The following is a 12,735-nucleotide window of genomic DNA, read 5'->3' as shown; positions in this document are numbered from 1 at the left end:
GTGTTTATTTTCAATACTGAATTGTTAAGCACAAATCCAAATGTGTGGTGCTTATAAAATTTATGTCCTGCCTCTTCATGCAGATCATTAATCATTGGTCTTTGGTAGGTGGGCAGGGTCTCAGTAGGCATGAGAATTCTGTTCTACACTGCTAAGTATGTGTACAAGAGACACAACACTATTGCCAGTTTGCTCAAATGTATTTACTGACAAATTGCTGTCTAATGCTTTGCACAGCTGCTTTTTGTGATCTAATCCTAATGCAGCCAACGTCATACAAAGCATTCTGAATCTTCCCAGTTGTCAAAACCCTTCAAAACCTAGCTGCCCAATGAAGGTGAGAGCAGGGAGTCTTTCTGTCTTGATACATGTGTTCCCACACGCCTCATGTTGTCCGCATGTGGCCAAGAGCCATTAAGTCTCTGTGCTCTGTCTTTTTCTATTTGTCCTCTTGATTTCTTCATTTAGACAGTAAGATGTTCAGGTGGGAGCTGTACTGGTTTTGGGGATGACATTATGCTATGGAGCAGGTAATAAATAAAGCTTTTTGGCTGTAATAGCATTTAAGCTACCACTTCTGTTTGGGGATTTTGGCCAATGTTTGCAAATACCTGTCCCTCTCCCTGCCTTCCTACTACAGTTTCTCTCTCCTCACCTAATAAAATGCACTACAGAATTCTGTTGTGCTACCTAAAAAGAATGCAGCCTTTCTGTGGGTTGGCCACCTCTCATCTTTTGAGCACAGTGAGAGCCCTTTAAGATCCCAAGCAGAACTGGCAAGATTATGATCTTTGGGATGGATTTGAAAAACCTGTTTTTTCTCTAGGTGTTTGATGGCGCTGTCATAATCTTGTCCTTGGCACCAATGGTGGCCTCAACAGTGGCTAATGGCCCCAGCAGCCCATGGGATGCTATCAGCCTTATTATCACATTACGAATATGGAGAGTGAAGAGAATCATTGATGGTGAGTGGTGATTCAGTTCATGATTCCCAAGAAAACTGGCAGGCTGAGAAGAATGAGATTTTAAAACTATGGAAAGATTGCTTGGCACCACTGTTTCTGTTGTTCTCCTTCCACCTGCATTTCAAAAGAACTGAATGTAAGAGAGTTATAGCTGCCCTGCATGAGAAGGACTCAAGTTCATGGCTATATCTTCCATTCCATAAGAGCCCTTGTGATGGATGGGTTTGGTTTTCTGTTAGGCACCTTCACATCCCTTATCTGGTACAGTAAATGCCCTGACCTGCCTTCTATCTCTTGCCTTCAGATGTCATATTTTGCAGTCTGCTTTCTTGAGATTTGCTGCATTGCCCCAGTTTCCATACAGCTGGCTCTGTCCTGGGCCTTTATTTCCCAAGTTCTTACCTGTAACAGAATTTTTGTGCTGGATTTCAGCACTTTAACTTTGGAGTTCCATGCTGAAGGTGCTCTCTGCAATCCTGTACAGCATCTCATAACAAAACATTGTATTGGTATTGTTTTGCACAGACGTCTGCAGGGGAGCACCAGAGGAAATAAGAAAGCCCCAAAAGGTAAAGGCTGCAGAGAGCAGAACCAGTGACTGTGCCTAGAAGCGAGGCCTTTAGTGTAGGCTACTTTGTGTTCAGCAGTTTCAGGTATTTCAGGTTACAGTGACTTAAAGAGATGGCAGAAGAATAAATGAAGGGTCACTTTGCAATGTGTGGGACATCAGAGTCAAGTTGTTATTCTGGCTTTAGATGCCCAGGAAACTCTGTATTCAAAGGTCATAGCCCTCTGACTGAAGCATAAACAAACATTTAGGGTGCTTTGTATCTTCAGAAGGCATCAAGAAGCGTATTGAACATCTTTGCTGGTAAGTCTGAGTTTGCCATAGTTACGACAGGAGCAAAGTTTCCAGAGGTGTTCAGAAGATTCTGTGGAAAACTGGGCTGTAGCTTGAAAAGCAGTAGGAGATTCCTTTTTAAAATCTCCTTCATAGTCTGCTATTTCCATTAAGGACTTATTTTATACCACAGAGTCTAGGAAGTGAATCCTTGGGACTCTGAAACAGTTATTTTCATTAGGGAGCCATGCTTTTCAGGTTTAGAGGGGAAGGGCCTAACTCCAAGCAGAAAATCATTCTACCCAGCAATTGAGGAGATACGTGGTAAGCACTGGAAAAGATGTGTGCTAGTACAGCAGAAGCTAGGAGGAGCATGCAGGATGCATTTCAGCTCAGCCAAGCAAATGGAGGGCCCACCAGTCATGATCTAGGCCCTGCTGATGACTTGCATTTCATGTATTAGAAGCCCTTCCCCAGAAGAAATATTCTGATGCTATTTGTATCAAAAAGTCCTCTGATTCTCTCGATGCAAGTGAAAGGGGTGCCATGTTCTGTAGAGGTGTTGCTGCTGATACAAAACCAAATCGCAGCTGGGTTACTTCAAGTGCTTATTTGTGTTTTCTAGCGTATGTCCTTCCAGTGAAAGTGGAGATGGAAATGATGATTCAGCAATATGAGAAGGCAAAGGTTATTCAAGACGAGCAGCTGGAAAGACTAACCCAGATCTGCCAAGAACAAGGGGTAAAGTTCAGTTATGTCTTTATTTACATGTAGCTTGTCATGGCAAATCAAACAGCTCATGTACTTTGCAAGCTAAGGTTTGAGAAATGTTACTGGGACTTCAGTGGTAAGGTGAGAGGTCTCGGTGTTACGGAAGTATTAGCTGCAGCCAGGATGTTGTCAGCATGCTATTTGTCAAGCAGCAGTGGTCTTCCTCTGCTGCTGTGCTCGTGTTTTTAAGGTGAGGAAAATAACTGTCAGGGACAGAAAATGAATGCTTCCAGTAGGTAATTTATTGAATGAGATCAGGCAGTTTGACATAATACTAAAACCACGCAGAAGCCATTGCTGTTGTTGAGGACTGCAGCTGGGTTAAGGCTGTGTTCCTGGGAAAAAAATACACAGTTGAAAGCTAATGAATCTCCCCGCTTTAAATGCAGAAAGCAACTTCCCTTTAGATCAGTCAGAGGCTCTTTTGGCAGACTCAAAATTTTGTAACAGAAGCTTATATAGTTCCTGGAAGAAAGTCAAGATTTAAGACTCTTCCCAGACCCCCAAAGATTCAGTGACTCAGTTTTGAGGGGAGGGATGGTGAAGCTTAAAATATCTCAAATAAATACAATGGCATGAAAAAAAAAATAATGCCACTTTTTGGACAATGAGCCTGGAGTTTTTGCAGTTTGTCTCATGTGAATGATTAACCTGCTTTATAATAGAAACCAGGGATGTATATTGAGGCCCAGGCTAAGCAGGTGACCATGAAACCATGATAGAGCAATCCCCCAAGTAACTTCTTGTTTAAGATTTAAAAGTAACTGTGAGGTGTCCAACTAAATCATGGAGATTGATGGATTCATCTACTACTCACCACTTCTGGTAGGTGCTTTTCAAATACAAAATTAAGAGACTTGTAAGTCTGAATGGCTCAGAACAGTCAAATAGTTGAAGGACCTGAATAGACAGAAGGACCATAACAGCAAAACTGCCTGAAAGGTGCATAATCTGAAGCACAGATATAGGTGCTCATCTTTTACCAAGGAACATCAAATAGAAGCGTGGAATGGTTTAGATTGGAAGGAACTTCAGATATCATCCAGTTCCAACTCCCAGCCATAGGCAGGGACACCTCCCAGTAGAACAGGTCACTCATGGCATCATCCAACCTGGCCTTGAATGCCTCCAGGGAGGGAGCATCCACAGCCTCCCTGGGCAGCCTGTTCCAGTGTCTCACCACCCTCACTGGAGAGAACCCTTTCCTAACATCTAGTTTGAATCTCCCCTCTGCCAGTTTAAGTCCATTACCCCTTGGCCTGTCATTACAAGACCTTGTAAATTGTCCCTCCCTAGCCTTCCTGTAGGCAACCTTCAGACACTTGAAGGCCAGTATAAGTTCTCCTTGAAGCCTTCTCTTCTCCAGGCTGAAGAGCCCCCCATCTTGTAGCCAGTCCTCACAGCAGACCTGCTTCAGCCCTCTGACCATAGCCCTCCTCTGGACTCACCGCAACAGTTTGATGTCCTTCTTGTGTTGGGGGCTCCAGAACTGCACACAATACTCCAGGTGGGGTCTGATGAGAACAGAGTAAAGAGGAAGAATCCCCTTCCTTGCCCTGCTGGCCACACTTCTCTTGGTGCAGCACACAGTTGCTCTCTGGGCTGCACGTGCACACTGCCGGCTCATGTTGAGCTTTTCATCAATTCAGACCCCCAGGTCCTTTTCCTCAGAGCTGCTCTCAGCCATTCACTACCCAGTCTGTATTAGTGCTTGGGATTGCGTGCACCCAGGTGCAGGACCTTACTCTTGGCCTTGTTGAATGTCACGAGGTTGGCCTGGGCCTGCCTCCCCAGCCTGTCCAGGTCCCTCTGGGTGGCATCCCTGCCCTCTAGCAAGTTGACTGTGCCACACAGCATGGTGTCATCTGCAAACTTGCTGAGGCTGCACTCGATTCCTCTGTCCATGTCACGGACAAAGATATTAAACAGCACTGGTCACAGCACTGACCCCTGAGGGATGCCACTTGTCACTGATCTCCAGCTAGGGATTGTGCCCTTGATCACCACTCTCTGTGCATGCTACCATCCAGCCAATTCCTTATCCAGCAGTGCTCCACCCAGCAACTCTGTGTTTTTCCAGCTTGGTGACCAGGGTGCCATGTGGGACAGAGTCAAACGCCTTACTGAGGTCCAGTTGCCTTTCCCTCGTCCACTGTTGCTGTGACATCATCATAAAAAGCCACCAAATTTGTCAGGCATGATTTGCCCTTGGTGAAGCCATTGCTAGTTACCACCAATCACCTCTGCTTTGTTTGCCATTTGCCTTAGCAGAGCCTTCAGGAGGTTTCATGATCTTGCCAGGTACAGAGATGAGACTGACTGGTCTGTAGTTCCCAGGGTCATCCTTTTTTCCCTTCTTGAAGAGGGGTGTTATGTTTGCCCTTTTCCAGTCAGCAGGAGCTTCACCAGTCTGCCATGACTTTTCAAATATGATGGACAGTGGTTTAGCAACTTCATCTGCCAGGACCCATGGATGGATCTCATCAGGCCCCATGGACTTGTGCACATTCAGATTCCTTAGGTGCTCACAAACATGGTCTTCAATTATAGTGGGCGGATCTTCTTCTCCTAGTCCTTGCTTTTGCTCTCTGGGACTTGGACATTGTGGTTGGAGCCCTTGCTGTTGAAGACTGAGGCAAAGAAACACCTCAGCCTTATCTATATCCTTCGTCACCAGCTCTCCATTTCCCTTCTGGAAGGGTCCCACATTCTCCCTACTTGTGAAACTATCACTATTTAGGGCCCCAAGAGGTTTTGTAGATTTAGTTCCAGATCTCAGGGATCTCAGCCTAGGATTCTGCAGTGGACTCTGGGTGGTGTTAAGCTGTCTTGTCTGTGTTGTGAATTCAGAAGGCCTGTTGACAGTGTGCGTCACTTCGTAACATGGGTTTTGACAGTCTCTCATGTTAAGAATAACCAATTTCTAAACCTTATGTTTGACTTGTGCCAAAAATTAGTTGCTTCCAACTTAAAGGAGTATCTTCAGTAACTGCAAAACTGGAGTCCTCTCCATGACAGTTTTCTGCAGTGACATGGTTCTGTCATGGTTGTGAAATGAGCAGGGAAATGGTGGATGCCCTGTTTTACGGGGTAGAAACTATCCCTTGACCAAACACAGTAGGCAGATCTTGAGTCCTGCTGCAATATTTTGTCTGTCAGACCATGCTGTTAGGCTGGAGTTCTTGACAGGCATAAATTTGAAAACATTCATTTTTAGGAAATATATTATGCAAGCAGATTACACACTCAGTCTCTGAACAATTTTTGGCATTATTATTTCATAGGCTTTGAGTAAAGGTGGGCTTGTTATCCCAAGTGGGTTCAGGAGCAGCATTTGCTGCTCTCCATTCTGATCCGTGCCTGGCTAGCAAACTAACTGAGTGGAGTTGCCCCGTTTTGAGCTCTAAGAGTTACAGTGTAGCCGTACATCAAGCACAAAGAAATACTGTGTGTGTAGATGACTAAATCATCTGAAAACAGAGAAACAGAGCCAGTTCTCTCATAGCTTTCAAGTGTCATCAGCTATGGAAAATATGGACTATAGAAAAATGGCAGCATAATAACCCCTTTTATTTTACTGTCCTGACTTCCTGCCAAACAAGTGTCTCAGCTGTATAATATGAGGTAAATGTACTAATTTGCTACAGTTAGCAACATAAGACATTGACACAAGTACTGCATCTTTCCTTTGTAAATTATTAGCTTCATAATTCAGTCAAGAGTAAGTTGTCAGCAATATAATATTCACGTTAGCATTGTGTACAGTGTCTGCTGGGGAAAATGTCTCTTAATGGCATTTAATGCCTAAAATTCTGCCAGATTTTTGTTTTTTTCATTGGATCCTCTTTCCTCAGCTTTTTGAAGGATTGCTCACTTGTGAAGTTATGAATGTTGCATGTCTATGATTTTGAGTGAAGGTTTGCCTACAGTGGTCTGCTCTTAAATCTGGAGTGCTGGTAGAGAGGGATTCCAGTTTGCCTGGTCTGTGTGGTGCCACCTCTGGAACAGGCAGATGGGATGGCTGGGAGCAGCACCTGCTGCCTCATATATGTGCTGGAACCAGCCCAAATAGAAAGAATGGGCAAGCCACCATAATTTCCTATATTCCAGCAGTGGATGTAGATACTGCTTCAGCCTGAGGCTGCATCTTTGTGACCACACTAATGCTTCGCATTTGTTTAGTAAATATAGGTAGTGCTGAAAACATTCCTATTAGAAAGATTTTTTTTTTTTTTTGGCTACAACAACCCCATGCAGAGATACAGGCTGGGGTTGGAGTGGCTGGAGAGCAGCCAGACAGAGAGGGATCTGGGGGTACTGATTGATACCCGCCTGAACATGAGCCAGCAGTGTGCCCAGGTGGCCAAGAGAGCCAGTGGCATCCTGGCCTGCATCAGGAATGGTGTGGCCAGCAGGAGCAGGGAGGTCATTCTGCCCCTGTACTCTGCACTGGTTAGACCACACCTTGAGTACTGTGTTCAGTTCTGGGCTCCCCATTTTAAAAGGGACGCTGAGATGCTTGAGAGTGTCCAGAGCAGGGCGACGAGGCTGGTGAGAGGCCCTGAGCACAGCCCTACGAGGAGAGGCTGAGGGAGCTGGGATTGTTTAGCCTGGAGAAGAGGAGGCTCAGGGGTGACCTTATTGCTGTCTACAACTACCTGAGGGGTGGTTGTGGCCAGGAGGAGGTTGCTCTCTTCTCTCAGGTGGCCAGCGCCAGAACAAGAGGACACAGCCTCAGGCTGCGCCGGGGGAGATTTAGGCTTGAGGTGAGGAGAAAGTTCTTCACTGAGAGAGTCATTGGACACTGGAATGGGCTGCCCGAGGTGGTGGAGTCGCCGTCCCTGGGGCACTTCAAGGCAAGGTTGGACGTGGCACTTGGTGCCATGGTCTAGCCTTGAGCTCTGTGGTAAAGGGTTGGACTTGATGCTCTGTGAGGTCTCTTCCAACCCTAATGATACTGTGATACTGTGATACTGTGATTTCCCTTTTCTGAGGTCCTGTGTTTAGTTTCTTACTGTTCCATCACTTGTCAGGCAGCTGGGATTGAATTTCTCAAGGCCTGGCATCATCTGCAGGTGAAATTATTTTGAAAGTTTCTAGACAAAATATTCATGATTTCTGAAGATGAGCTGGGGGGGAGGGAGGAAATCCCCTGTTTTGTCCAGGATTTAAACCAAAGTAAATGGACAGCCAGTTCTCTGAGAGGTCCTGCACCTCCCTGTCTTCAAGGTGTTACTTAACACTTGCTGGGCAGAAATAGAGTTGCTGCTTTACCAAAAAGCAAGGATGGAGTTTTCATCTTGCGTTTTGAATTCTGTTTCTTTTATCAGTTGTGTGTTTTCTTGGCCAGCGATAGGATATCACAACTATAAAGTACATTTCCATTCCTGAATGACATTGGAGACATACTTCTGCAAACAGGAAAACTATTTCCAGATGTTGATTTTTGGCTAGCCACACATCTGAAAAACAGAATATATTCTATAAATCACAGCTGCATGGACCGCCACTTTGTTCTCTGTAGTACCTGTTCAAAGTCTTTGAATAGTTTGTTGTTCTATTTATTCTCCTCTGGCCAGGAAAGAAGTCATCAAGTGGGAGTGGAGCATGGAAGTGGTCAAGGTAGAAAATACTGAAATGGCTATACAGGATAGAATCACAGAATCAATCAGGGTGGAAAAGACCTTCAAGATCATCCAGTCCAACCTATTACCCAACACCACCTAACAAACTAAAACCATGGCACCAAGCACCACATCCAGTCTTTGTTTTTTAAACACATCCAGGAGTGGTGACTCCACAAGCTCCCTGAGCAGCCCATTCCAATGCAAATCACTCTTTCTGCAAAGAACTTCTCCCTTACATCCAGCCTAAACCTCCCCTGGCACAGCTTGAGGCTGTGTCCCCTCATTCTGTCACCAGTTGCCTGAGAGAAGAGACTGACCTCCACCTGACCACAGCCTCCTTTCAGGTAGTTGTAGAAAGCAATAAGCTCCCCCCTTTTCTTCAGGCTAAACGCTTCCAGCTGCCTCAGCAGCTCTTCACAGTGCTTTGCTCCAGACCCCTCACCAGCTTTGTTGTCCTTCTCTGGACATAATTGAGCATCTCAACATCATTCTTAAACTGAGGGGCCCAGAACTGGACACAGTACTCAAGGTGTGGCCTGATCAGTGCTGAGTACAAGAACCTCCCAAAACATGAGAAATATGAAGTGTAACAGGTGCAGGGATTTCTTTCTAAACATGGGTAAAGGAAAAAGGTAAAACATTCTCACTGCAGTTACTATCAAAAATATGAGCAGAGCATATTGCAGACAGTACTGTTTTATCAGAGTAACTTAATTACAGAACAGAGTTGCATTAACAATGCACATTCCAGTCAAGCAAGGTTGCCTTTTTGCCTCTGGAGTCACCTGCAAAGGAACCTCTCTTTCTGCTTAACTTTCATGAGTCATTCAGCTCAGTACCATCCAGCCAAGACTAAATAGTGAGCTGCATCACAAGAACTCCTTTTCTGTCAGCTCCTATAAAGTTGGGGGTTTTATCATTCTTAAAGCTGCAACAAGCATGGAAGTCCTAATTTCTCTCTTCTCTTGGAATATAATTTGCACAACAGCTGCTAGTTTAATGACAGGGCTATTTAGCTGGTAAAATTACCTATTGGAGAAATAACTTCTGCTATCCTTCTGCAATCATTTTAATTTATTTCTAACTACCAGTCATCTTCTTGGTGAGTGGAAGGCAGCCAAGGTCATCCCGTGTTTCATTCTGCCCGTAAATCATGAGTTTGCAACTGTCTTCCGATTTTTATTGTTGCCAACAATGGCTAAACTAATGGAAATAAACACTGGATTGTAGCCCAGTGGCAGATGAGTTTTGGGGCAGGGCATTCTGTACAGACTTCACTAATAGAACTGAGCAGAGTAATTGCTTCTGCATTAGATACCAGTAAGCTTCTGGCTAAAATGCTCATTGATCTTTCTGAAACTCTGTCAGTCATACTCTGTTGCTAGACCATTAAAGGAAAGTACATGATTCACTGCTAGGTCCCCTTTTTGAATCTGGCATGCATGTTGTAAACTATCAGACAGAATGGATGGCAGGATTTATAAAACCAGGCATGTAAACTGAGATGGAATCTCTTGTTGGCTTACCTGCTGATAAATAATCACCTAATGTGTTCTTCAAGTAAGGAAGTGCACAGGTGTGCCCCAGAGTTCTTTCTCATTTGTTTCCAGCCAAAATATTGTTAGGTTTATGCTACAAGAGGCTATGTAACAAATTTTGAGAACAGTAAGTAAGCATAAATTTACCATCAATTAACTTTCTCCTCATGCCTGACAATCTAGTTACTCATGAGAGATCTCCCTTTTTCTTAGTAGTATATGTGCTTTCACATTAAATAGGTATTTTACACCCTTATTGCTGTCTTCAGCTCCCTCATGGGAGTGGAATGTGTAATATTCCTATTAAATATAAGAGCAAACATTTTCACTAGGAGAATTGTCAGGCACTGGGGCAGATTGCCAGCAAGGTTGTGGTACATACCACATCAAAACTTGGAGATAATCAAAACTTGAGAGGGCAGGCTTTTAGCAACCTGAGCTAAATGGACTCGCTTTAAGAGGCAGGGCTTTGGACTAGGTGACCCTCGCAGGCCCCTTTCAGCCTACTCGATGCTGTAATTCTCTGGAGTTTTCAAGTACTTTCTTTTCCATTGCAAAGTGTTGGAACTTATGGATAAAGGAACACAGCAGAAGCTACCAAAGGACATGTAATCAAATATGATTAATATCCTAAGTGTCCTACTAGATGATGTCAGAAGCAGTCTCAAGTGGACCAGTGCTCAGTTTATGATTAATCTTGAGTCAGGAGATGTTTCAAGGAAACTAAGGTAAACCAAGTTACCTTCCACACAACAGCATTATTTGCCCACTGTGTGTCTGTGGGATTTACAAGGTTTCTTAACGTAGAGCTTACCTACGGGTAAGTCTTAATTTAAACAAGTCAAAGCATGTGTTTAAGTTTCCATGCCTCTTCTTTCCCCCTTGTGATGTGCAATCTTCATTACAGGCTGAAGGGAGGGATGGTGTGCCTTAAAACACGAGGCATGATTTTCTCAGTCCAGTTTTCCTGCAGTACTCCCTAGTAGAGAGGCTCAGGTCTATGTGCAGAGAGCCACACCAGCTCCTGCTGCAAACAGAAATTTCACATGTGTAACTTGGCCTCGAATTTTTACTTTAAAAGACTGTTCTATTTTATGCATTTTAATGATTTGCTTAACCTGCCCTGGACTGCACGACACGGAAAGAGAGCAATCTCATTAGCTCTTTTACACATTAGAACTGCCCGAGGTCACTGTTCTGTGTGATGTTCAATTGATAGAAGCACCTACAGCATCATTTGCACTTGCAGTCTCATTGAGTTATGCCTGTAAGGAACACCCACTTGTCTTAGACCTGACCTTTTTTTTTTCCCATTGGGCTGCTTTCAGTGGCTTAAACTGTATCCCTGTCTCTACAATACCTTGGAATAATTTTTAAGTAGCTATTAGAAGCATTTAATATTGAACTGGTCTCCTGAGTAGATGAATGCCTTTTGTGAGCAAAACCATGATTTAACTTTTCTCAGATATTTCACTGAATGTCCTTACATTTTCTTAAATCCTAATGATAAATGGTGGGGGTTTTGTGTCCCATTCGTTTTGAACATGCTAGAGACTTAGAGAGTTTCAGTTTGCATTTGGAAGCAGTATTTTGGGTTGGGTTTTGGCTCTGTGTTATGGTCTGTGTCTCTAACAAAGTTATGGTTCTGCATCTCTGTCAGTAACAGTGCATGTGGGAATGAGACAAACACCATTATTGCAATGAATTCCCTCTTCTCTGTCAGTAAAAAACTGACAGTGACACACAGAACAGTATTGAATTCTAGCCTTCCACTGCTTTAATGGTTACATAGACTTCAGGGCAAGCATGAATGGGACCTGGAAGCTGCCCATCTGAGGTCATGGAAAAGCGGAAGGGAGAGCCTGTGCTAACAAGCTGCAGCTGCTTGGGTTTGTGGACAGCATCAGTTTCTGCTGTTGTCTTTCTAAACGTCTCTCTGTGCTGTTGTTCACCTTGCACATGATGCTGAATTCCAAAGCTCTGTGGGGCTGTACTGTGCTTAGGAATTCAATACTCACATCTTCTCTTGCCAGCCTCGTGTTCAATTTTGGATTTTAGACCAACTGAACTAGTTCAGTGTAAAGGGCTGAAAGTAAGCATGTGGATTACATTTGCACCTAGCAATAAGTGGGTTCACACAGCACTTAAAGTTGGAAGTCCTCCATCCACTTCTCAGCCTCAGGCAGGGGATGAGGGAAGTGCAGGACGAGCCAGGATACCCTGTGCAGGTTTCAGGTTTTGCTAGAATGTGACGTGTGTGCGGTCTCTTCAGCAGGTGCTTCCCTTGCTGCTGCAGGAACAAGCGTGTCTTTCTGTCCTTCGAACACCAGATGGCAGCAAAGCCCCTTCTGCTTTTGGCATCGCCAGAGGCACTGGCGTTCACCTGAAGGAATAGTCGTGGGAGTCATTTGCTCTGTGGATTTGTTTCTCATGCTGTCTGTGTGGTCGGGATTCCACCAAGATAGGAATTTTCCCCATATAAATGGGAAAGAAAGAGTTATTAGGACAAAATGACCATCATGGTGATCTCAGCAAAGGTTGCAGACTGCTCCTCAGTCCAGCATGTCAGGCTGAATAGTTCATAGCTTGCTTCACTTTATCAGTTGGAAGGTGTAAGTAGGCATCAGAAAGACTGGCCTGTTCCCTGCTTTGTTCTGTAGGTTCACTGTGGCAAGAAGGATCACCTGATGGCTCTTCTACCTCTTCCACGTCTGTGACATGCAATGGTTGCCCTAAAGCTTTGATTCACAGAATCACACAGAAACATGTAGGCTGGAAAAGACCCTCAGGATCACCAAGCCCTACCAATATTCCTACTCTACAAGTAGGAATACAAGCTCTACAAGCTCCTTCAGTCACTCCTTTTAAGATTTATTCTCCAAGCCCTTCCCCAGCTTTATTGTCCTCCTCTGCACTTGCTCCAGCACCGCAACAGCCCTCTTGTAATGAGGTGCCCCAAACTGAACCCAGTACTTGAGGGGTCGCCTCACCGG

At 44.4% G+C, this 12,735-nt stretch overlaps 1 protein-coding gene across 8 annotated transcripts in view; it reads left to right on the top strand.

Moving 5' to 3' along the window:
- The window catches only part of TMEM266 (transmembrane protein 266), a 108,873-nt gene that overhangs the window by 78,018 nt on the left and 18,120 nt on the right, over positions 1–12,735 (top strand). For all 8 annotated transcript variants that reach the window (XM_064157325.1, XM_064157323.1, XM_064157326.1 and 5 more), the window contains 2 exons: positions 827–965; positions 2,432–2,547. In XM_064157325.1, the coding sequence (XP_064013395.1) occupies positions 827–965; positions 2,432–2,547 (255 nt within the window). The remainder of the gene's footprint in view (positions 1–826; positions 966–2,431; positions 2,548–12,735) is intronic.

This window comes from Pogoniulus pusillus, chromosome 17 (genome assembly GCF_015220805.1).
Source record: "Pogoniulus pusillus isolate bPogPus1 chromosome 17, bPogPus1.pri, whole genome shotgun sequence".
Lineage (NCBI taxonomy): Eukaryota > Metazoa > Chordata > Aves > Piciformes > Lybiidae > Pogoniulus > Pogoniulus pusillus.
Note: the sequence above shows the minus strand (reverse complement) of the source record. Positions and strands in the feature narration are given on the sequence as shown.